Source organism: Protobothrops mucrosquamatus, unplaced genomic scaffold (genome assembly GCF_001527695.2).
Source record: "Protobothrops mucrosquamatus isolate PMUCROS unplaced genomic scaffold, P.Mucros_1.0 scaffold1122, whole genome shotgun sequence".
NCBI lineage: Eukaryota > Metazoa > Chordata > Lepidosauria > Squamata > Viperidae > Protobothrops > Protobothrops mucrosquamatus.
This window is the reverse complement of record NW_015387340.1, coordinates 359,930-381,438: the sequence shown is the minus strand read 5'-3', so window position 1 is coordinate 381,438 and position 21,509 is coordinate 359,930. Positions and strand designations below refer to the sequence as shown.

General features: G+C 45.4%; 1 protein-coding gene and 1 long non-coding RNA gene across 2 annotated transcripts; both read left to right on the top strand.

Moving 5' to 3' along the window:
* The first annotated feature begins 319 nt into the window (after positions 1–319).
* Positions 320–21,492, top strand: GPR107 (G protein-coupled receptor 107). The gene is made up of 23 exons (XM_015820341.1): positions 320–466; positions 4,395–4,514; positions 5,202–5,252; positions 5,465–5,553; positions 6,529–6,626; positions 6,801–6,841; positions 8,481–8,600; positions 9,289–9,339; positions 9,552–9,640; positions 10,551–10,648; positions 10,823–10,863; positions 11,683–11,739; positions 11,933–12,034; positions 12,179–12,312; positions 12,413–12,488; positions 13,019–13,092; positions 13,752–13,869; positions 14,519–14,535; positions 15,373–15,416; positions 17,926–17,978; positions 18,623–18,706; positions 20,702–20,823; positions 21,189–21,492. The coding sequence occupies exons 1-23, from the start codon at positions 320–322 to the stop codon at positions 21,283–21,285; spliced, it is 1,923 nt and encodes a 640-aa protein (XP_015675827.1). The 3' UTR covers positions 21,286–21,492.
* LOC107291340 lies at positions 8,550–9,592 on the top strand. Its single transcript, XR_001548968.1, has 3 exons — positions 8,550–8,600; positions 9,289–9,339; positions 9,552–9,592. It is a non-coding gene; the product is annotated as an uncharacterized LOC107291340 (long non-coding RNA).
* Positions 21,493–21,509: the final 17 nt, after the last annotated feature.

Below are 21,509 nucleotides of genomic sequence, written 5' to 3'. Positions count from 1 at the left end.
TCTATCTAGGTGTCCAACCATGCAGAGCTCTCTAACAGGGTGCAGAACCCCTGGGGGACGACAGAGGGCGCCCTTTGAGGCCCCGAGAGCCGCGTTCAGGTCAGGAGCAAAGGAAGCGTCAGCTGCTCCTTCAGCCTCTCCTCCTTCTCTCTCCGACCTCTCTATGGTCTTCCCGCTTTCGCTTTCCCCGAGCGGAAGTCCCGAGACGCTCCAACCGGAAGTCTATGGCTCCCAGGCCGGCGGCAGCGTCACCCTGCGGGGGCGGTGACCTTTCACCCCGGAAGAGGGCGGCCGGGGCGATGTTGATGCTGGAGTGAAGATGGCGCTGGGAGGGAGCGGCGGCGGCGGCGGTTCCGGGTTCCTCTCCCGGGCCCGGGCGGCGTCGGGCGGGCTCCTCCTGGCCCTCCTGGCCGGCCTGCTCTCGGTGGGGCCCGCGCAGGCCCGGCTCCACCATCTCAGTCTCAAGGTAGGCGCCGGGACACGTGGAGGGCCTTTCCCCGCCCGAGCCTCGTCAGCCTGGGAGACCCCGGTCCCATCATCCTCGGCTGGGTTGCTTTAGGACTGTTGTGCCCCAACCCCCATCATCCCCAGCCTGGAATCTCTTAAGGCTGTGACATTCCATCCCCACCATCTTTAGAGCTGTTGCACCCCAGTCCCATCATCCTTGGCTGGGTTGCTTTAGGACTTTTCTACCCCAGCCCCCATCATCCCCAGCCTGGAAGCTCTTCAGGTTGTTACACTCCGTTCCCACCAAAGCTATTTAGGCAAGTACATCCTAGTCTTATCATCCTCATCTGGATTCCTTTAGGACTGTTGTACCCCAACCCCCATTATCCACAGCCTGGAATCTCTTAAGGCTACTCGGTCTATCTTCCCCAACTGGAATCCCTTCAGGCTGGTACATCCCAGTCCCATCATACTTTGCTAGATTCCTTTTGGACATTTGTATCCCAACAGCCATCATCCCCAGCTGAGCTCCTTCACGATGGTACATTCCAATCCCATCATCCCCAGTCTGGAATCCTTTAGAGCTATTGGACCCCAGTCCCATCAAGGATTCCTTTAGGATTGTTATACCAACCCGGCAGTGAAGTGAACATGGCTTCCCCATTGACTTTGATTGTCACAAAAGGGGGTCACATGACCCCAGGACGCTGCGACCATCATAAATTTGAACGTCTGAATGTTGATCACGTGACCAGGGGGATGCTGCAACAGTTGTAAGTGTGAAAATGGTCACGAGTCACTTTTTTTCAGTGCCGTTGTAACTTTGAACAGTTACTAAACTAGTGTAGGTTGAGGATTTACCTGTAGCTAATCTTGGTTAAAGATATAAATCTTGGTGGAAGAAATAAAATCTTGGAATTAAAGCAAAAAAAAAATAATAATCCCACCTAACCGACTGTACTACTGCCCAAAATAACCACATTTGTAGGAACCTTATTGACCAGCAAGAATTTTGCAGAAAGAAAACAACCAGCAAGAGTTGAATCAGCCATCTTTCAATGTATTCTTTAAAAGTCAGCTTTTGGCCCGTGTTCAGGAAGGCATTGTTTCTTAAATTACTACTTAGTGTGTCTTTCGAGTAAAATCTCTAGCAAGACTGTACAAGTTGAGCAAAACAGATAAGTGGAAATATTCAGGATGATCCTTCTGTTTGTTCAGGCTACGTTTATCTGTGTCTGTGACGCTGCTGAATTTTAAGTGGTTTTTTTTTATTTCTAGCTCGGAATTAAGTTGATTTGTTACCATTTTAGCAGATTGTTGTCTACTAAATTGTGTTTGAAATCTTTGAATTGTGTAAACTGTAACCAGGCATCAGCTTCCTTTGTCCTTGTATACAGGTTGCCTTTAGTTGATCACATTTCTCAGAAAATATATGTCATTTTCTAAAAGAACAGTAAGCACCTCAGATGTGTTAAGGTTGTTTATTTTAACGCACTGGTGACCATCTTTAAAATACAACTTTCTTTTCAGCTACTGAGGCTTAACATTGCAATTGAAAATATAATTTATTCCCTTTTATTTTTGTTTAAAACATCAAATAAGGCTTTGTTGACATTGGCCAGAATTCTTAATCTTGTAATATATCACTTTCGGCATTTGATATTGTTGATGGGGAAAAAAAATACGTTGGTATGTCAACATATTTTATTGTCATGAGTTGACAGTATTGTGAAATGTTCCTTCTCTGAACTGAAACAACTTTTCTTTTTTTTTTTTGCGGTAGACTAATTTTAATTTTTTTTTTGCAGATATCTTTTACTTTAATTTTGCAATGATTTTTGGTTTTGATAGGAATATAAAAGTTGGTTTTGTTCTTGACGTTGTGAGAATTGGTCTGCTGGAAAGGTCTTACGAATGCCCCCATGTTGTCAGCCTCCCTAGATAGGCCTAACGGAAAACGCAAGCAGAGGAACTACCTAATTCTACTTTATTGTAAGGCTCCCTTAACAAAATCTTGCAAGTCTGAAAGTACAAACCTCCCACTTCCTCTTTTATATTCTGAGACTGTTAGGGAGAGTCCTTTCTGAGTATTTGTCTGCCCATTATGCAGCTCTGGGCTATGCGCTCCCTCATCTGATCATTCCCTAAGTAGTCTCCCGTCCTCCCACCTCTCCTAAGGTCGTCCCCATATTCTGCTGCAGAAGCACTACGGCACCCAATTTACTCCGTGATGCTTCCTCGGCATCTTAGTCACTGGTCTTTCTGAATAAATATGAAGAGAATCTGATTGCACTTCTGGAGTTAGGAATATATATTCCGTGGCGAGTGTGGTCTGGATTCCCAGCAGGAGAGAGAGGCTGCATTCCAGAAGACCAAGAGACAGAGAAGCTTAATGGTTTAGTAGGAAGACAGTTCACTCAGCTCTTCCCTAGCAATTCTTAAAAGTATATTTATGGTGATGCAAGTACTTGCTTTAGTTTGGCAAAGATTTCTGTCTGGAGGTGAGGAATAAATCAAGGAAACCGCTCAGAAGTAATTCTACATGTCTTCCTTGGTCCTTGCAACCTGTCATACTGCAGTCATAAGCTAAAAAGATTCCTGCTGAATCAGGACTGCCACTCAGCGCCTCTCCATATTGCAGTTAATTGTCAGATGCAAATAACCAGGAACATTTGTTGGATTCAAAACAACGTTATTGTTGCAACCTGTATACAACAATCTAGTCAACTAATGGTCAGTGCAAAATTGACACTAGGTAAGGGTCAAGGGAATCCACAGTGGGCTGGGCTTGGCTCTCTTTATAGCTGTGCAGTGACTCCAAGCTGGTGACACATTTAACTCCCCCTTCCAGTTCAGCCGGTTCCTCTCCTACAATGCAGGCAGTCCTAGAACTTACAACAGTTCGTTTAGTGACTGTTCCAAGTTACAATGGCACTGGAAAAAGCGACTTAGGACCGTTTTTCACCCTTACAACCATTGCAGCATCTTTGTGGTCACGTGATCAACATTCAGACGCTTGGCTCATATTTATGACGGCTGCAGTGTCCCGGAGTCGTGTGCTAGCTCTGTCTCTGTGGTCCACCTTCTCCAAAATCAGATAACTTGGACGTCCCACCAGAATTTAGACTTTGTGGGATGAGTCACTGGTGAGGGACCATGTTCTGCAGACTCTGCCAGATGGTGGCTCATCGGGGGTCTCCTCCTCCTGGCAGATTTCCCTTCCCTTCCAAAGCATTCTGGGTCTGCTCTTAAGGAGTTTTGTGGCCCTGTACGAGTAGATGATTAGTGTGCCTAATCATAATCTGTTCACAGATGGCTAGAGGGCAGCCTAGCAGGCACGGTGACTTTGAAGCTTGATAAAATCCTTGTGGTTCCTCTCTTTTGCGCCGTAACCTCCATCTTTCATGATCTTCTCAAAACAAACAAGCAAAAAAAAAAAGCAATTCTGGGCACTGACATTGCACCCAGGAAAACAAAGGCATGAGTATTTATTTTGCTTTTAACGCTGCTGTAAATGTGAGCCGGTTGCCAGTCGCCCAAAATGCAATCCTGTGACTGGAGGGGTTCAAATCTGGGTTGTAAGTAATCCTGGAAAGGTCCATTGTAACTCTGAACTGTTAGTCACTCATCAGAGAAGGAGGAGGAAGAGGCTCAATGTCAGTGCTGGAAGCAAACCCCCCTTCCTTCCAGCACTGATGATGTTACCTAGCTTGGTAATGAAATTTTTGCAAGAAAACAACCAAGTTCAGACAGACCATCAAGTCCTCCTCCTCTCAGCAAACCCCCAATCCCTCCTAGCACTGATGGTGTTACCTAGTTGGGTAATGAAATGTCTGCATTAAGCTCAGAGACCATCACATTCAGTCTCTCCGCGGGGGCTCTTTTGCTCCCCACCACCAGCTTCATCCAGGGTAACCCTATAAGCGCATCCGTTTCCTCTCTTCCAGGATGACCTGCGGCAGAAAGTCCACCTCAACACCTTTGGCTTCTTCCAGGATGGATTCATGCGGGTCATCATCAACAACCTCTCCATCAAGTCAGTGGGGGAGAGTGACAAAAACATTCAGGTAAGTGCCTCTTGCCAAACGTTCGTCACACAATTGTGAAGGAGTTGACAAAAAGGAAATTCAAATTTGAACTCACTCGGCCCCTAAGAGTGGCCGTTTTTCAGGAGCCACTTGGACAAGTAGACGTGCTTTCCTTGGTAAATTGGATTTTAAATTTGTCTATTGTTGTGTCCTTTGCAAGCAAACGATATAATTTTCTCACATTAATAATGAATTACTCTTCCAGTTTTAGTCCTGGGTCTTGATCTGCAACTCTAGGCAGCTTGCGACAATTCAAATAAACAAACCGCCAGGAATAAAGCCTACTAAAGTTAGCAATTTGGCATCTTTAGTGCCCTTTCTTTTTCTTACAGTCTAATGTCTTGAAAAATAAGGGACAAAAATAGAATAGTTACAAAAAGTACCCCCAGTGGGTAATCAGTTAGACCCTTTATAACATCAGGGGGGCAGCATCACAATTTTCTCTGAACCTGTTGGGAAAGAAAGTCAGGTTTTCAAGGCTTTATGAAATAAAGAACAGAGTTGGGGGCTGTACAGATTGGTGAGGGGGAGCTGGGCATCCCACGGGCATCCAATTATCGTTAAGGTGCAAAACGTCTTGTTTTATAGCGTGGTTGAACCCTTGTGAGGCATTTTTCCAAACCTGTAGCCTTGAATGTTAACACTTTGTTAAAAATCTGTTTTTAGGTGGGCTTCAGTATAGATCGAACACAGAATGATGGATTTTCCACTAACCTGGTAAGTCACAACTTGATACTTGACTGCTGTGAAACCCTTTGAACAACTGTCTCACTTAATAACAGAAATGTGGGGTCCAATTGTGGTCATAAGTCAAGGACTACCTGTATCATAATCGTACCGAGACCAGCTGACTTCAAAAGCCATTTTGATGCTGTTTAATTGAAGGGACCCTCATCCTATAATCATCTCTTGCTTTTTTTTTGGGACAGAACGAAGAAGTGGATTATTGCATCTTGAATCAAAAGCCGAGCCGTGAGATCTTGGTCATCATTCTTCTCCTGGATTTCTCAGAGAAGCTGTAAGGAGTCTTGGGGAATTGGTGATGGCTGGGGAATTCTGGGACTTGCAATCCGCACACCTTAAAAGTTGCCAAGGTTGAGAAATACTCGATTTAGAAGCTTTGTTTTTTAATGTCTGCTGAGCTTCAAAAGCGATGAAACCAAGTCAGCCTAACTAAAGTCTTTTTTTTTTTTTTTTTTAAATATCAGACGATAGGGAAGATCCCAGTCGTTTTGGTGAGCTGCCTAAAAGGAAAGAATTTAAAAGATCGCTCGAGTTAATTTGAGAATTAAAGCATGCCAGAGTCGTTCGTTCCCCAGGACAAATTGAATAAATTGTGTTTACATCACAAGTGTAATTCAAAGAAACCTGATCAATAAGGCAACGTCTCATTTTGGAATAAATTGTGCATGTAGACGAAAACTACAGAGCGGGCCTCCTCAGGGTGCCGTCGGCCAAGCAGTGCCGGCTGGCGACCCCCAGGGGGAGGGCCTTCTCTGTGGGTGCCCCCACCCTCTGGAACGAACTACCCCCCCGAGATTCGGATAATTCCGGATCTCCTTACCTTCCGTCGCGCCCTCAAGACATTTATTTATTTATTTATTTATTTAACAGGATTTATATGCCGCCCTTCTCCCCATGGGACATGGCTCTTTCAGCAAGCGGACCTGACCTAGGGTGGATTTTTTACTGGGTTTTTTAGGAATTTGGAAGACGCAACTCTAAATTTGGTTTAATTCGGTTTTAAGGGGGGGGATTGTATATATGTTTTGGTTTTAAGTATGTTGTGCGCCGCCCTGAGTCCCTGTCGGGAGAAGGGCGGCATATAAATTAAATTAAATTAAATAAATAAATAAATAAATAAACTAAATTGGAGTAAATAATCATGTGACATTCGGGACATCAGATGCTCTTTTTTGGGGGTTTTTTTTTGGCCTCTTTTCGTTCAGCCTTTGATGGTAGCCAACTCAGGCTGTGTCCTTGTCACCTGCAGGGTCAAAGTCAAGTTTGAAAACAAAACCCCACAGTTGCCTGAAATCAGCTTCAGCGAATCCCAAGAAACCGGTCTTCCAGGAATCACTGATAAATCTGGTAAAGGTGTTTTTTTTTTTTTTTCCCTCCCAGCAAGATAAGACAGGGCACAACAGAGGGGAAGGGATGCGACACCACCTATCTCCTGTTTTGCAACACTGTTGGGCTGTCTAAAACATCCATTTTTTTCCCTTGCTGGAATTGTGTCTCACTTTGCTTTTCTTCACCTTTTAGAACCAAAACAGTCACTTAAGGACAATACGACGGAGGTTCAGGTAAGCAGCGACTGGATTGATGTAATTTATTTATTTATTTATTTATTTATTAATTGTATTTATATCCCGCCCTTCTCCTTTCGGACTCAGGGCGGCTGACAAATGATAAAAAGCTAACATATTACACCTAGTTTAAAATTTGATTAAAATGAAATATTTGAGAATGTCAAATTTAAAAGTAATTAAAACCCCTATAAAATCCCCTAGGCCAGTCCCGCTTGCTNGTAATTCTACATGTCTTCCTTGGTCCTTGCAACCTGTCATACTGCAGTCATAAGCTAAAAAGATTCCTGCTGAATCAGGACTGCCACTCAGCGCCTCTCCATATTGCAGTTAATTGTCAGATGCAAATAACCAGGAACATTTGTTGGATTCAAAACAACGTTATTGTTGCAACCTGTATACAACAATCTAGTCAACTAACGGTCAGTGCGAAATTGACACTAGGTAAGGGTCAAGGGAATCCACAGTGGGCTGGGCTTGGCTCTCTTTATAGCTGTGCAGTGACTCCAAGCTGGTGACACATTTAACTCCCCCTTCCAGTTCAGCCGGTTCCTCTCCTACAATGCAGGCAGTCCTAGAACTTACAACAGTTCGTTTAGTGACTGTTCCAAGTTACAATGGCACTGGAAAAAGCGACTTAGGACCGTTTTTCACCCTTACAACCATTGCAGCATCTTTGTGGTCACGTGATCAACATTCAGACGCTTGGCTCGTGTTTATGACGGCTGCAATGTTCTGGGGTCGTGTGATAGCTCTCTCTCTGTGGTCCATCTTCTCCATAATCAGATAACTTGGAAGTCCCACCAGAATTTAGACTTTGTGGGATGAGTCACTGGTGAGGGACCATGTTCTGCAGACTCTACCAGATGGTGGCTCATCGGGGGTCTCCTCCTCCTGGCAGATTTCCCTTCCCTTCCAAAGCATTCTGGGTCTGCTCTTAAGGAGTTTTGTGGCCCTGTACGAGTAGATGATTAGTGTGCCTAATCATAATCTGTTCACAGATGGCTAGAGGGCAGCCTAGCAGGCACGGTGACTTTCAAGCTTGATAAAATCCTTGTGGTTCCTCTCTTTTGCGCCGTAACCTCCATCTTTCATGATCTTCTCAAAACAAACAAGCAAAAAAAAAAAGCAATTCTGGGCACTGACATTGCACCCAGGAAAACAAAGGCATGAGTATTTATTTTGCTTTTAACGCTGCTGTAAATGCGAGCCGGTTGCCAGTCGCCCAAAATGCAATCCTGTGACTGGAGGGGTTCAAATCTGGGTTGTAAGTAATCCTGGAAAGGTCCATTGTAACTCTGAACTGTTAGTCACTCATCAGAGGAGGAGGAAGAAGAGGCTCAATGTCAGTGCTGGAAGCAGACCCCCCTTCCTTCCAGCACTGATGATGTTACCTAGCTTGGTAATGAAATTTTTGCAAGAAAACAACCAAGTTCAGACAGACCATCAAGTCCTCCTCCTCTCAGCAAACCCCCAATCCCTCCTAGCACTGATGGTGTTACCTAGTTGGGTAATGAAATGTCTGCATTAAGCTCAGAGACCCTCACATTCAGTCTCTCCGCGGGGGCTCTTTTGCTCCCCACCACCAGCTTCATCCAGGGTAACCCTATAAGCGCATCCGTGTCCTCTCTTCCAGGATGACCTGCGGCAGAAAGTCCACCTCAACACCTTTGGCTTCTTCCAGGATGGATTCATGCGGGTCATCATCAACAACCTCTCCATCAAGTCAGTGGGGGAGAGTGACAAAAACATTCAGGTAAGTGCCTCTTGCCAAACGTTCGTCACACAATTGTGAAGGAGTTGACAAAAAGGAAATTCAAATTTGAACTCACTCGGCCCCTAAGAGTGGCCGTTTTTCAGAAGCCGCTTGGACAAGTAGACGTGCTTTCCTTGGTAAATTGGATTTTAAATTTGTCTATTGTTGTGTCCTTTGCAAGCAAACGATATAATTTTCTCACATTAATAATGAATTACTCTTCCAGTTTTAGTCCTGGGTCTTGATTTGCAACTCTAGGCAGCTTGCGACAATTCAAATAAACAAACCGCCAGGAATAAAGCCTACTAAAGTTAGCAATTTGGCATCTTTAGTGCCCTTTCTTTTTCTTACAGTCTAATGTCTTGAAAAATAAGGGACAAAAATAGAATAGTTACAAAAAGTACCCCCAGTGGGTAATCAGTTAGACCCTTTATAACATCAGGGGGGCAGCATCACAATTTTCTCTAAACCTGTTGGGGAAAAAAAGTCAGGTTTTCAAGGCTTTATGAAATAAAGAACAGAGTTGGGGGCTATACTGATTGGTGAGGGGGAGCTGGGCATCCCACGGGCATCCAATTATCATTAAGGTGCAAAACGTCTTGTTTTACAGCATGGTTGAACCCTTGTGAGGCATTTTTCCAAACCTGTAGCCTTGAATGTTAACACTTTGTTAAAAATCTCTTTTTAGGTGGGCTTCAGTATAGATCGAACACAGAATGATGGATTTTCCACTAACCTGGTAAGTCACAACTTGATACTTGACTGCTGTGAAACCCTTTGAACAACTGTCTCACTTAATAACAGAAATGTGGGGTCCAATTGTGGTCATAAGTCAAGGACTACCTGTATCATAATCGTACCGAGACCAGCTGACTTCAAAAGCCATTTTGATGCTGTTTAATTGAAGGGACCCTCATCCTATAATCATCTCTTGCTTTTTTTTGGGGACAGAACGAAGAAGTGGATTATTGCATCTTGAATCAAAAGCCGAGCCGTGAGGTCTTGGTCATCATTCTTCTCCTGGATTTCTCAGAGAAGCTGTAAGGAGTCTTGGGGAATTGGTCATGGCTGGGGAATTCTGGGACTTGCAATCCGCACACCTTAAAAGTTGCCAAGGTTGAGAAATACTTGATTTAGAAGCTTTGTTTTTTAATGTCTGCTGAGCTTCAAAAGCGATGAAACCAAGTCAGCCTAACTAAAGTCTTTTTTTTTTTTTTTTTTAAATATCAGACGATAGGGAAGATCCCAGTCGTTTTGGTGAGCTGCCTAAAAGGAAAGAATTTAAAAGATCGCTCGAGTTAATTTGAGAATTAAAGCATGCCAGAGTCGTTCGTTCCCCAGGACAAATTGAATAAATTCTGTTTACATCACAAGTGTAATTCAAAGAAACCTGATCAATAAGGCAACGTCTCATTTTGGAATAAATTGTGCATGTAGACGAAAACTACAGAGTGGGTCTCCTCAGGGTGCCGTCGGCCAAGCAGTGCCGGCTGGCGACCCCCAGGGGGAGGGACTTCTCTGTGGGTGCCCCCACCCTCTGGAACGAACTACCCCCCCGAGATTCGGATAATTCCGGATCTCCTTACCTTCCGTCGCGCCCTCAAGACATGGCTCTTCCAGCAAGCGGACCTGACCTAGGGTGGATTTTTTACTGGGTTTTTTAGGAATTTGGAAGACGCAACTCTAAATTTGGTTTAATTCGGTTTTAAGGGGGGGGATTGTATATATGTTTTGGTTTTAAGTATGTTGTGCGCCGCCCTGAGTCCCTGTCGGGAGAAGGGCGGCATATAAATTAAATTAAATTAAATAAATAAATAAACAAACTAAATTGGAGTAAATAGTCATGTGACATTCGGGACATCAGATGCTCTTTTTTGGGGGTTTTTTTTGGCCTCTTTTCGTTCAGCCTTTGATGGTAGCCAACTCAGGCTGTGTCCTTGTCACCTGCAGGGTCAAAGTCAAGTTTGAAAACAAAACCCCACAGTTACCTGAAATCATCTTCAGCGAATCCCAAGCAACCGGTCTTCCAGGAATCACTGATAAATCTGGTAAAGGTGTTTTGTTTTTTTTTTCCCTCCCAGCAAGATAAGACAGGGCACAACAGAGAGGAAGGGATGCGACACCACCTATCTCCTGTTTTGCAACACTGTTGGGCTGTCTAAAACATCCATTTTTTTCCCTTGCTGGAATTGTGTCTCACTTTGCTTTTCTTCACCTTTTAGAACCAAAACAGTCACTTAAGGACAATACGACGGAGGTTCAGGTAAGCAGCGACTGGATTGATGTAATTTATTTATTTATTTATTTATTTATTTATTTAATTGTATTTATATCCCGCCCTTCTCCTTTCGGACTCAGGGCGGCTGACAAATGATAAAAAGCTAACATATTACACCTAGTTTAAAATTTGATTAAAATGAAATATTTGAGAATGTCAAATTTAAAAGTAATTAAAACCCCTATAAAATCCCCTAGGCCAGTCCTGCAAGCTGGAATAACCAAGTATTAAGGGCGCGGCGGAAGGAAGGGAGATCAGGAATCACCCTGATCTCTGGGGGCAGTTCGTTCCAGAGGGTGGGAGCTCCCACAGAGAAGGCCCTCCCCCTTGGGGTCGCCAGCCGGCACTGTCTGGCCGACGGTACCCTGAGGAGACCCACTCTGTGGGAGCGTACAGGTCGGTGGGGGGTAATCTGTGGCAGGAGGCGGTCTCTTTCTCCATCATGTATGCACGATGCTCAACAGGCTGGCTGGGGGGACTCTGGGAGTTGAAGTCCACACATCTTCAGTAGGGTCTGGAGAATGGTTTGACCCCCCTCTTTTTTGTGGCAGCCCCTCAGATATTGGAAGTCTGCTATCATATCCTCCCTAGTTCTTCTCTTTGATAGGTTAGAGGTGCCTAATTCCCTCAATTGTTCATTGTATGATTTAGCCTCCAGCTCCTTTATCATCTTTGTTGCTCTTCTCTGCACTCTTTCCATCTGCATCTTTTTTGTATTGTGGTGACAAGAATTTATACCTGTTGCTTCCGATCTGATTTGGCATAGCCATAAAACATGGAATTTTTTTTTTTTTAATCTGCCAGGTGCTTGCTGAGCGAACGCACCCAATCCAAAGCGGGAACAATAGTTTTTCATTCCAGGTAGGTGGTTTTATTCCTCACGATTCCTTTTGTAACCTGAGCAGGCCTTGGCTTGGCTTGAAAGGGCCAGTGTGTGCCCTCCACGTGTCCAACAGGGCTGAGCGGCAACCATTTCCTCAAAGAAGAAAATGAATTTGGAATCTGTTTAAAACCTGGCCAGTGTCATCCTTTCTTCCTTCTGTGTGTTTTTCAGTTCAGCATCAATTCAAAGGAACAAGAAGGACTTTATAGTCTTTATTTTCACAAGTGCATACTGGGAAATGTGAGGACTGAACAGGTCCCCTTCAGCCTGGACGTAAGTTGGGATTTTCCCCCCTTTTTTTCCTTCCAAGGATCAGCAGCCAAACTACCCAGAGGCATTTCATTGGCCCCAGATGAAACTCCTTATCAGAAGTCAGTCAGTCTGTCTATCTATTGATGTATCCTGTTCTGCTTGCAGATCTCAATCATTGAGCAAAATCCAAACAGCTACCTCTCTGCTGGAGAAATCCCACTTCCCAAGCTGTACATTTCCATGGCGGTTTTCTTCTTTGTCGCTGGGGTTGTGTGGATCCACACCCTTCGGAAACTCAGGTAAGACGTGGGAACCGCTTCCCCAGGTGGGCCTGCCAAAGCTTCACTCGGAGCCCATCAGTAAATTTATTGACTTTCAGTTGTCAATTTTGTCTCACAGGGCCGACGTTTTCAAGATCCATTGGTTAATGGCTTCGCTTCCTTTCACCAAGTCCCTTTCTTTAGTCTTCCACGCCGTAAGTTACCTCTTGAATAACGTCCAGGAATTGGCATAAAACATCTACAGATTACTTGGCTGCCTTTCTTTACTTCGTTTTTAAACGAAATAAATCGTCGTTGCACAAAATGTGATTTTGGACCTGAGAATCTGAAACCCACGTTCTTTGTTGTAAAATGAAACCTTAAGTGGGAGGGGGTTCGTCACTAAATTTAAATAAATTTGTCAGACCTGGTAGTTGTAGTAAACATACTAATGCATTATAAAAATATAAGGAACCAGTCAAAGTATTTTTACTGGCTTAACTGCATACATTTGGATTTAGTGGACATTTGGATTTAACGGATACCCCCTTTTTTACCAAATTGTCCACCAAATCAAAGCTTTATTTGTATTAGATTTATATCTACATGTTAATGTGTTTCTTCTTCTTTTTTTAGAATCTTATTAGAATTGAAGGCTATTTTAGGAAAGCTTAATAGGAATAGGAAAGTTTAGTGGCTTAATACCAACCTTTGGACTAACATGTTACTCTTTTTTCCTCCCCAGATCGATTACCACTATATCTCCACACAGGGCTACCCCATTGAGGGCTGGGCTGTTGTCTATTATATCACACACCTGTAAGTCTCTAGTGTCTGGTTATAGATTTATACCAGTCTAGTAGGGGTTAGTGGCAGCTGTGAAATCCTAGATGCAGGACAAACCCTGTCTCCCCCGTTCAATAAAGGCTTGCAGTTTTAAAATAGTTTCCTCCTACATGAGATTCCAACGTGAAGATTGCCAAAATCTTATGAGGTTGTAATCAGTTGGAAAAGGCAGCCTTCTGGACATCTGTTGTGAAGTTGTTAGATTTGTATCTGTGTTTTCGTCCATTAGATTGGCATTTCTGCTCTCTCTCCTCCTGGTTCTTTCACAAGAAGCCTTGAAGGTAGGCTGGGCCAGGAGAGAAAGCGATTAATCCAGAGTCATCCAGGAAGTTTCTGTAACAGATGTTGGACTTCTCCCTAGGTTTTTAGCCCAACCAGGATTCTTTCATAAATGTTTAAACCAGGGGTTCCAAAGCTCAAGTTGAGCCACTGTTTCTCTCCCAAAATAATACCTAAGATTCCTTTAAAATATTTATTATTTTGCATATGAGCCGTGTAGGAGCCTTTAGGAGAGGATTGTCGCTAGAGAGTTATCGGTTGTCTTAAAACCTTTTAAACTGTGTTTGCTTGAGGACCGCTTCACACTACCAGGTGTGTCAATCTGTCGCTGTTGTGTGTGTTTTTTTAACCAGGTTAAAGGGCGCTCTGCTGTTCATCACCATTGCTCTCATTGGCACCGGCTGGGCTTTTATTAAGCACATCCTCTCCGATAAGGACAAGAAGATTTTCATGATCGTCATCCCGTTGCAGGTGAGAACGGGCCAGGAGGTTCTCCGCTGGGATCGTTTTAAGCAGCACCCCCAATTTGTGTCTGACTTTGGCTTCTTCTGCAACTCGCAGTCCACAAAAAAAGGTCACACAAAAAAGTGAACGTGGCTTCTGGCAGATTCAATTGGGGAGGCCAAATTCTCTTAATGACCGCATTTGTTTGCTTAATGACCAGAGCGATTTGCTAACAACCACTGCAAAAAAAAAAAAAAAGGTCACAAAATCAGGCATGGCTCATTTAATGACTGCATTGCTTAGCGACGGATGTTCCAGTCCCAATTACAGTTGTGAGTCGAGGACTACCTTTCATTTTCCAAATAAATAGAATAAATCCATAATGGTGTGTGTATGTTAAACAAAGCATCTATAACCAGGTATGGCGACGGGATAAATTGATTTCAAGTCCCATCTATCCAATAGTCCTAAGCTGTCAATATAACGAGGACCGGAAAACCGATTTTAGCTCTTTTTCCGTCGCACACGTCTAGCAGTGTAAGTCGGAGAAAGGGAAAGAGTCCAGAACCGGTTGCACCGAATATAGTAGTAACTCAGATGTCTTCTTCCGTGCTGTCTCATGCCCGACACCTTCCTCTATAAAAAGGACCACCTAGAAGAGACGACGCCTCGGTAGGAGTTTCCCGTAGTATGGTACGTTTGCAGGAACTGAGGCCGTTGGTTGGTTGGTTGGTTGGTTGGGGAAGGGCAAAAACTTCCTGAACAAGATATATTTATTTATATCCCGCCTTGATTACTTTTTATAAACAACACTCAAGACGGTGAACGTCCCTTAATAACCCCCTTCCTCCTGTTTTCCCTACAACAACTCTGTAAGTTGGACTGAGAGAGGGACCGGCCCAAAATCACCCAGTCAGCTTTCACGCCTAAAGTAGGACTAGAACTCACCGTCTCCTGGTGACTGGCCCAGAGCCACCCAGCCGGCTTTCATGCCCAAGGCGGGACTAGAACTCACCATCTCCCGGTTCCTAGCCTGCTGCCTTAACCACTCAACCAGATTTATTAAGATTATTAAATCTTGTTAAGATTTCCCGTGGGTTCGAGTGGAAGGCAAGACAGAGTTTTAACTCCCTTCAGGGACCGCCATACGGCGCTCTCCAGGGGAAGGAGCTGTGGTCATTAAACAAAGCAGTCTTGTGGGTGTCTCAACGATTGCAATGACCACCGAAATCCCAGGGTCAGTTGTGACTTCCTGTCATGATGAGGAACCTTTGGGGTAGGTCTTCCCTGCCAAGGCAACTAAACTGGTTCCATCCATCTGCTCTGAAAATATCTCACGTTCTCATGAGCGCTACGCCTAGAAAAGGCCAGTCCTCCCTTCGCTATATCCCAGGAGAGGAAAGGTGCAGATTAAACCCCAAAGAACTGTAGGTCTTCTAAGCAGATCTGCCACATTTTTCTAGGCAAGAGTTGGCTTGAAGATCCTGCAGGGCGATCTGTCGTTAATCCCCTGATCCTTCTGTCTCCTAGGTTGATCCGACACTTACAAGAAGCTTCTGCAACTGATGGCAAAGGTTAGTGGTTGATTTCCAATTTGGGGGTGTTCAGGTATTCTTGAGGTCCCGTCGGGTTTCTGCAGCCAGAGGTCCCAACCAACTTCCTTCCTGCCAGTATCGATTGCTAAAAAAAAATATTGGCCCACTGCTTTTCTGGGAGTTACTACTCTCCACCTACTTTCTTGGCTCTGGAGAGCCAAGGCCCCTCGCAAGAACCCAAATATTTAAATTACTTTATTAATTTAGGCTCCCAAGACACCCCCAAGAGCCAGCAGGATCACACACAAATAAAATAGATAACAGAGGAAGGTTGGTGATGGCAGTATCAGATATTTCTAACATCCCGCACCGAGCGAAGGGTGAGGCCCACACCTTCCTAACTGCAGTCAACAGAACGAGAGAAGGAAGAATTGGACGAGGAGTTGGATTACAAGCCGGGCAATCAAAGAGGCTAAAATATCAGTAGTTTAATCCAATTTTAGCTGGGCTGAGTGCTTTCACAGACAGACAGAACACAGACCCTGGTCTCCAGGCCTGACGAGGAGAAGCGTACAGATAGTCCTTGACTTACAACTGTTCATTTAGTGACTGAAGTTATAAAGGCGCTGAATAAAGTGACTTAGGACCGTTTTTCAGAGAGCCTCCCCATGGGGATGTGATCGAGATAAGTGCGAACGATTGCAGGGTCCCAGGGTCAGGTGATCCCCTTTTGTGACAATTGTGTCAATTCCCCTTCCTCCTCCTCTTTAAACACCCCTTCCTGGCCTTTGTGCTTTCTCATAAATTGGGGGCGCTCGGGCAAAGGGGAGCCAGCCAGCCCTGGGCAGGCATCATCTCGCTGTCTCCCTGTTTAATTTCCCCCTGGAATCGCGAGCCGTTAATGTTCCCGAAATAAATCACGGGTGAAAACTGAATCTCTAGTTTTTGTGCGTCATAAACGGGCAGCGTGATTCCCCCCCCTCCCCACAGCTTCAGTTTGCAGAGCAGGGAGAGGAAAATTCCCTTTCTTTGGGTCAGTGAAATATTAATTGATCGGCTGTCGAGAAGGAGAAGGAGGAGGAGAAACCCAGCCCGATAATTGTAAAAAAACAGCTTTTCCTCGGGTCTGAAAGCCTCGGGACTTCTCCCTCCCTCCCTCCCTACAGAATTTTGTAACGGGATAAAAATAATGCCCATCTTTGGGAAGAAATTGAGAAAAATGGCAAATGGGCCGGAAAGCAAACAGAGACAAAAGAGAAAGAGGAGATGAAAAAGAAGCCGCTTCTGATCTTCTTAGTCACGGTTATGAATGGATTTATATTTTACCCCCGCTCTCCAAAGTGACATCCTAATTGTCTTCTTTCCATAGTCTGCCCTGGCTAATCATCAGGCCCATAAATCAGAAGGTTTTCCCCCCCCCCCTTCCTTCGGCAAAAAGTCCATAAGCGGTTTCCAGTTACAAATAAATGAGGTTATTATTCTTCCCCCTAAGCAGACAAGTCAATTTTGCCATCTCTTCTAATTCGGTCGTCTTCGCCAACCTTTCCTCCACTGTGGATATTTTAGAGTTTTCCCATTTTTGCGCAAGTCAGGCTTTCTATTCTTCTTTTTAAAACAAGGAAGTGATCAGAAAAATAATTCCCTGGGACTCTGCTTATCTAGTCTGCCACTCACCCTGCTGGGTCTTTCAGCCTTGTCTGGAGGAATACAGGAGCCAGCTGCCACGTTTTGGGCAATCATTTGAGGTTGGGCTCCCTCCCCCTCGCTGATTTTCAGTAAGGAAACAGCAGTCCTCATTTAGTGACCACAATTCAGTTGTTAAAGTGGTCGCTGAGGGAAAATCATGACCGCACTTTCATCGTGACTTCGGCTTTCCTTGGCTGCACAGGTCATAAATGTGCATATTGGCTACCCAAAAACACCTTTTCATCCCTGCCACAACGGCGAAGACTTGCGGCGCAAGGCAGTTGCTAAGTGGGGACTACCTTTAGTGCAGATGGGGCACAAGTCATTGAACAACTTCCTGGCTTGTGGCCGTAAGTCAAGGGCTCACCTGTGTGGGTTTACGACCGATCGACGTACGGTCTTCCAACTGGGAAAAGTTAGCATAACCCTTTCTGAGGGTTTGAGCAAAGGAAGCCCCGACCTCAAGAAAAATCTTCCCTTGCCTGGAGGATAAAGCATGGCTGCTTCTTGCCCTTGATGGGTAAGGGATAGTGGCTGCCTCCCGTCACCCTGCCAAGTCCTGGAGACTCTGCCAGCTTCGCCCTTGAAACTACCCAGGTGTGGATTTCTGGGGAGGAAGACAATCGGTAACCGTGAGCCCGAGGTCTGTTCTTCCAGCTCTTTGAGACCTGGGAGAGAAACCAAGATTATTTATAGCTGCACATCAAAGCCTTGAATTTCGAACCGAGGCAGCTGAGTCCCTCAGCACGGGGTGCAGATGTTGCCGCCTCAGGTACCTCAGCTTGCTCCAGTGCCCGTCTTATAACCATAGAGGTAGTCCTTTTCTGTCTCTTAATTTCCTGTAATTGTGAATTCTTTTCAGCAGCTGCCATTAACTTAGCAAAATTGAAGCTCTTCAGACACTACTATGTCATGGTAAGGAGTTATGGGGGGCGTGGGGTGGTGGTGGTGGTGGGGTTCCCCTTTTTTTCACAAATGAAGGAATAACCCAGATTCCTCTTTAAATGGAAACTATCAATTCCTCCCCCAGGGGATGATTTAAACCAGGGGTGCCCAACCTTGGCAACTTTAAGACCTGTGGACTTCAACTCCCAGAAGTCCCCAGCCAGCATTCCAGCATTCCCCAGCTCCATGGTTGGCTGAGGAATTCTGGGAGTTGGAGTCCACAGGTCTTAAAGTTGCCAAGGTTGGGCACCCCTGGTTTAAACAGGGCCTCCTCGTTAAAAACTCAAGAGCTCCTAGTTTTCCAGAATGATCTGGTAACAGGAGAGACAACTTTCCATCTTGCCCGCCTTGGAGAATTCTCACCACGTCTCCGATAATGGAAAGAGGCCTGTTTTATTTTCCAAATATTTCTGGCCATCTTTCAAGTGCCAGGGCCCCATCTCAAGCCCACCTGGCTGGCATATGAGAAAGAGGTGGGCCCAGAAGTTTTGGGACGGCATCATTCTAGGTTGACCTGGATTCTCTGCTGGGAACCCGACTCTGTTCCGTCCTGTATCGCTGTCCTCAGGACATAATATCTCCTGTCCTGGAACTAACTTCTTCCTCCACTCCAGATCGTGTGCTATATTTACTTCACCCGAATCATCGCCATCCTCATCAAGATTGCGGTTCCGTTCCAGTGGAAGTGGCTTTACAAGGTAGGTGCCCCTTCCTCCATACCCCTGTTCCTCCAAGGAGACACCATTTATTTATTTAGCCCACAGCCTAGAGCAGCAGCAGCCCCCAACCTTTTGGGCACCAGGGACCGGTTCTGGGGAGAGGGCTTTTTCCATGGACCAGATAGGGGCCTGGTTTTGCTTGCTGCCTGCATCCCACCGATGGGGCTGGACTAGATTGCGCGGCCTGGTTTTTAGCAAGCTGCAGCCTGGTGACTTGGGACCGATTTTTCACACGACCGTCGCAACATCCTCGTGGCCACGTGATCAAAATTTAGATGCTTGGCAACTGGCTCGTATTTATGACGGTCGCAGCATCCCCTGGGTCACGTGATCCCCTTTTGCGACCTTCTGACAATCGCAGTCAATGGGGAAGCCAAATTCACTTAACCACCCTGTGCAGTGACTCACTGAAGAACTAAGCAAGGTCGTAAAATGGGGCAAAACTCAAGATAACTGTCTCGTTTAGCCACTGAAATCTGGGGCTCCTGTACGGTCTTAAGTCAATACACTCCCTTATGTGATCCAGTGTCTGTCAAGGGGCACCACAGTGACATTCAGGGGGGCTCTGCCCATCTTCAGCAGACAGTCTTGGCAGATGCCATGCAAGCTGCAGACCCTATTCGGGGTTTTCCAGCGCTGATGGGTGGCATCGAAACCCACTAATTTTTGTATCTGTTCAGATACATTTTTTTTTCTGGAATCTGCACAGTTAGCTGAACAGACTGAATTTCCACGCCGGGAGCCGCTAAAATGAACAAAAAGCATTAAAACCAAGCATGGATTGCATTCTGCAAACTGGCATCTTCTACAAGCCGCAGCTTCTTTGAGCTCCGGTGGTTTGTCGCAGCCTTCAAGGACGCTGCATCGTTTCCGGCAGAGTCTCTGAAATTGTAGACGTGAAGAATTAAGGCACGTTTCATTGAATGCTCGCTGGCTCCCAACGGACACGATCCGTCTTGATCGAGAACCGGGGGGAGGGGGGAAGGGGGGAGGAAGGTCAAAGAAAAAGGATGCCTCCCTCGATCGCTCTTAGGAAGCTGCTGCTTCAGCCTGTGAAACTTTTTGGGAAAAAACATCAATCGCTTTCCGAGGCTCAACGACAGACTTACTTCTGCATCTCTTGATGGATGCCAGTTTAGGACCTGCGATGTGTTTTTTTCTCTCAATTTTTTAATTTTGTTCAAAATATTAAAACAGGAAATCTGAAAGAAAAGAAGAGAGAAAACAAAACTAGACAAAAACATTTAAAAAGTGCAAATAAACCTATCAGTTGAACACCGATGGATCTATTGTCCCAAAGGTGCTTTTTCAAGAGGCAACTATACGTGTCTGGTTTTTTGTTGAAGATGTTTTGCTTCCCACCCAAGAAGCCTCTTCAGTTCTGAACTGAAGAGTGATGAACTGAAGAAGCTTCTTGGATGAGTGGTGAAACAACTTCAAAGAAAAATCGAAGTCCAGTGGCCTCTTGAAAAAGCACCTTTGGGACAGCCGTGATCTGGATGATGGAGAATCTCCATGGACATTTAGCTACGATAAATCTATTGCAACGATAATAAATCCCCCCCCCCCACACTTGCAAAACAGGTTGAAAATTTATAAGCTTCTCCAGGTAATCCTCCAACTTACAACAGTTCATTTAGTGACCGAAGTTAAACCGGCCGTGAAAAAAAGTGACGGCCATTTTTCACACAGCTTACCTTGCTGCAACGTGTCAGAATGTCACAAAAGGGGATCACGCAACCTTTGGGACACAGCCACGGTCCTAAGTATGAATCAGTTGCCAGTTTTGATCACGTGATTGTGGGGGATTCTGCAAAGGTGGGGAAAACGATCGTAAGGCTTTTTTTTTTCTTTTTCCCCAGGGCCGTTTTAACTTTTTGAACGGTCCCTAAATGAGCTGTCGTGAGTTGAGGACTGCCTGTATTCACAGCAAAATTTCCCCCAGCGCAATCTTCTCTCTTTGTGTTGTTGCAGCTGTTGGATGAAATGGCGACTTTGGTGTTCTTTGTCCTCACTGGCTATAAGTTCAGGCCGGCCTCCGACAACCCTTATCTGCAGCTCTCTCAGGAAGACGACAGTTTCGACATGGAATCTGTGTGAGTTAAGAGCGCTTTTGGGCTGCCTTCCTGTCCTTGGGCGCTTGGGGCAAGGTGCATGGGGAGGGGTCTTCACTGGGCAGTTGGGGTCAATCCATATCATGCCAGGAGCCCGGTAGTAACCTGATAGGCTAGGTCAGGGGTAGGCAACCTTGGCTCTTTTATGACTCGTGGACTTCAACTCCCAGAATTCCTGAGCCAGCTATGCTGGCTCAGGAATTCTGGGAGTTGAAGTCCACGAGTCATAAAAGAGCCAAGGTTGCCTACCCCTGGCCTAGGTCATCAGCAGAATTACAGAATTGGAAGGGACATTGGGGGTCTTCTAGTCCCTGAATAAAGTCAGTTTTTTTTTTTCTCCTTCCCAGGGTGACCACCTCGGGCGTCATGGAGGGTATGAAGAAAGTCAAGAAGACCGCCAACGGCTCAGCGGAGTCCCACGGCGAGAGAGAGAGCGCTGCGTGACGCTCTCCGCCTTTTCCTCCTCTCCTCCTCAACACACTCCTCCCGTCTTCCTCCCCCTCCCGTAGGACAAGGCGGCACTTTCCAGCGAACTGTAATTTATTGATCCTTCGCTTCCCTCCCTCCAAGGCACAGAAGCAAAGGGACGACCTTCCCAGTGTAAAAAGAGAAAGAAAAACAAAACACAAAACACCACACACACACACACACACACACACACCCGCAGA

Excerpts from the sequence above, each read along its gene's own strand:
- GPR107 (XM_015820341.1), top strand. The coding sequence starts at position 320 with ATGGCGCTGGGAGGGAGCGGCGGCGGCGGCGGTTCCGGGTTCCTCTCC. Across the intron at positions 10,649-10,822 it reads AGGAATCACTGATAAATCTG|AACCAAAACAGTCACTTAAG; the intron begins GTAAAGGTGTTT and ends TTCACCTTTTAG. Across the intron at positions 20,824-21,188 it reads AGTTTCGACATGGAATCTGT|GGTGACCACCTCGGGCGTCA; the intron begins GTGAGTTAAGAG and ends TCTCCTTCCCAG.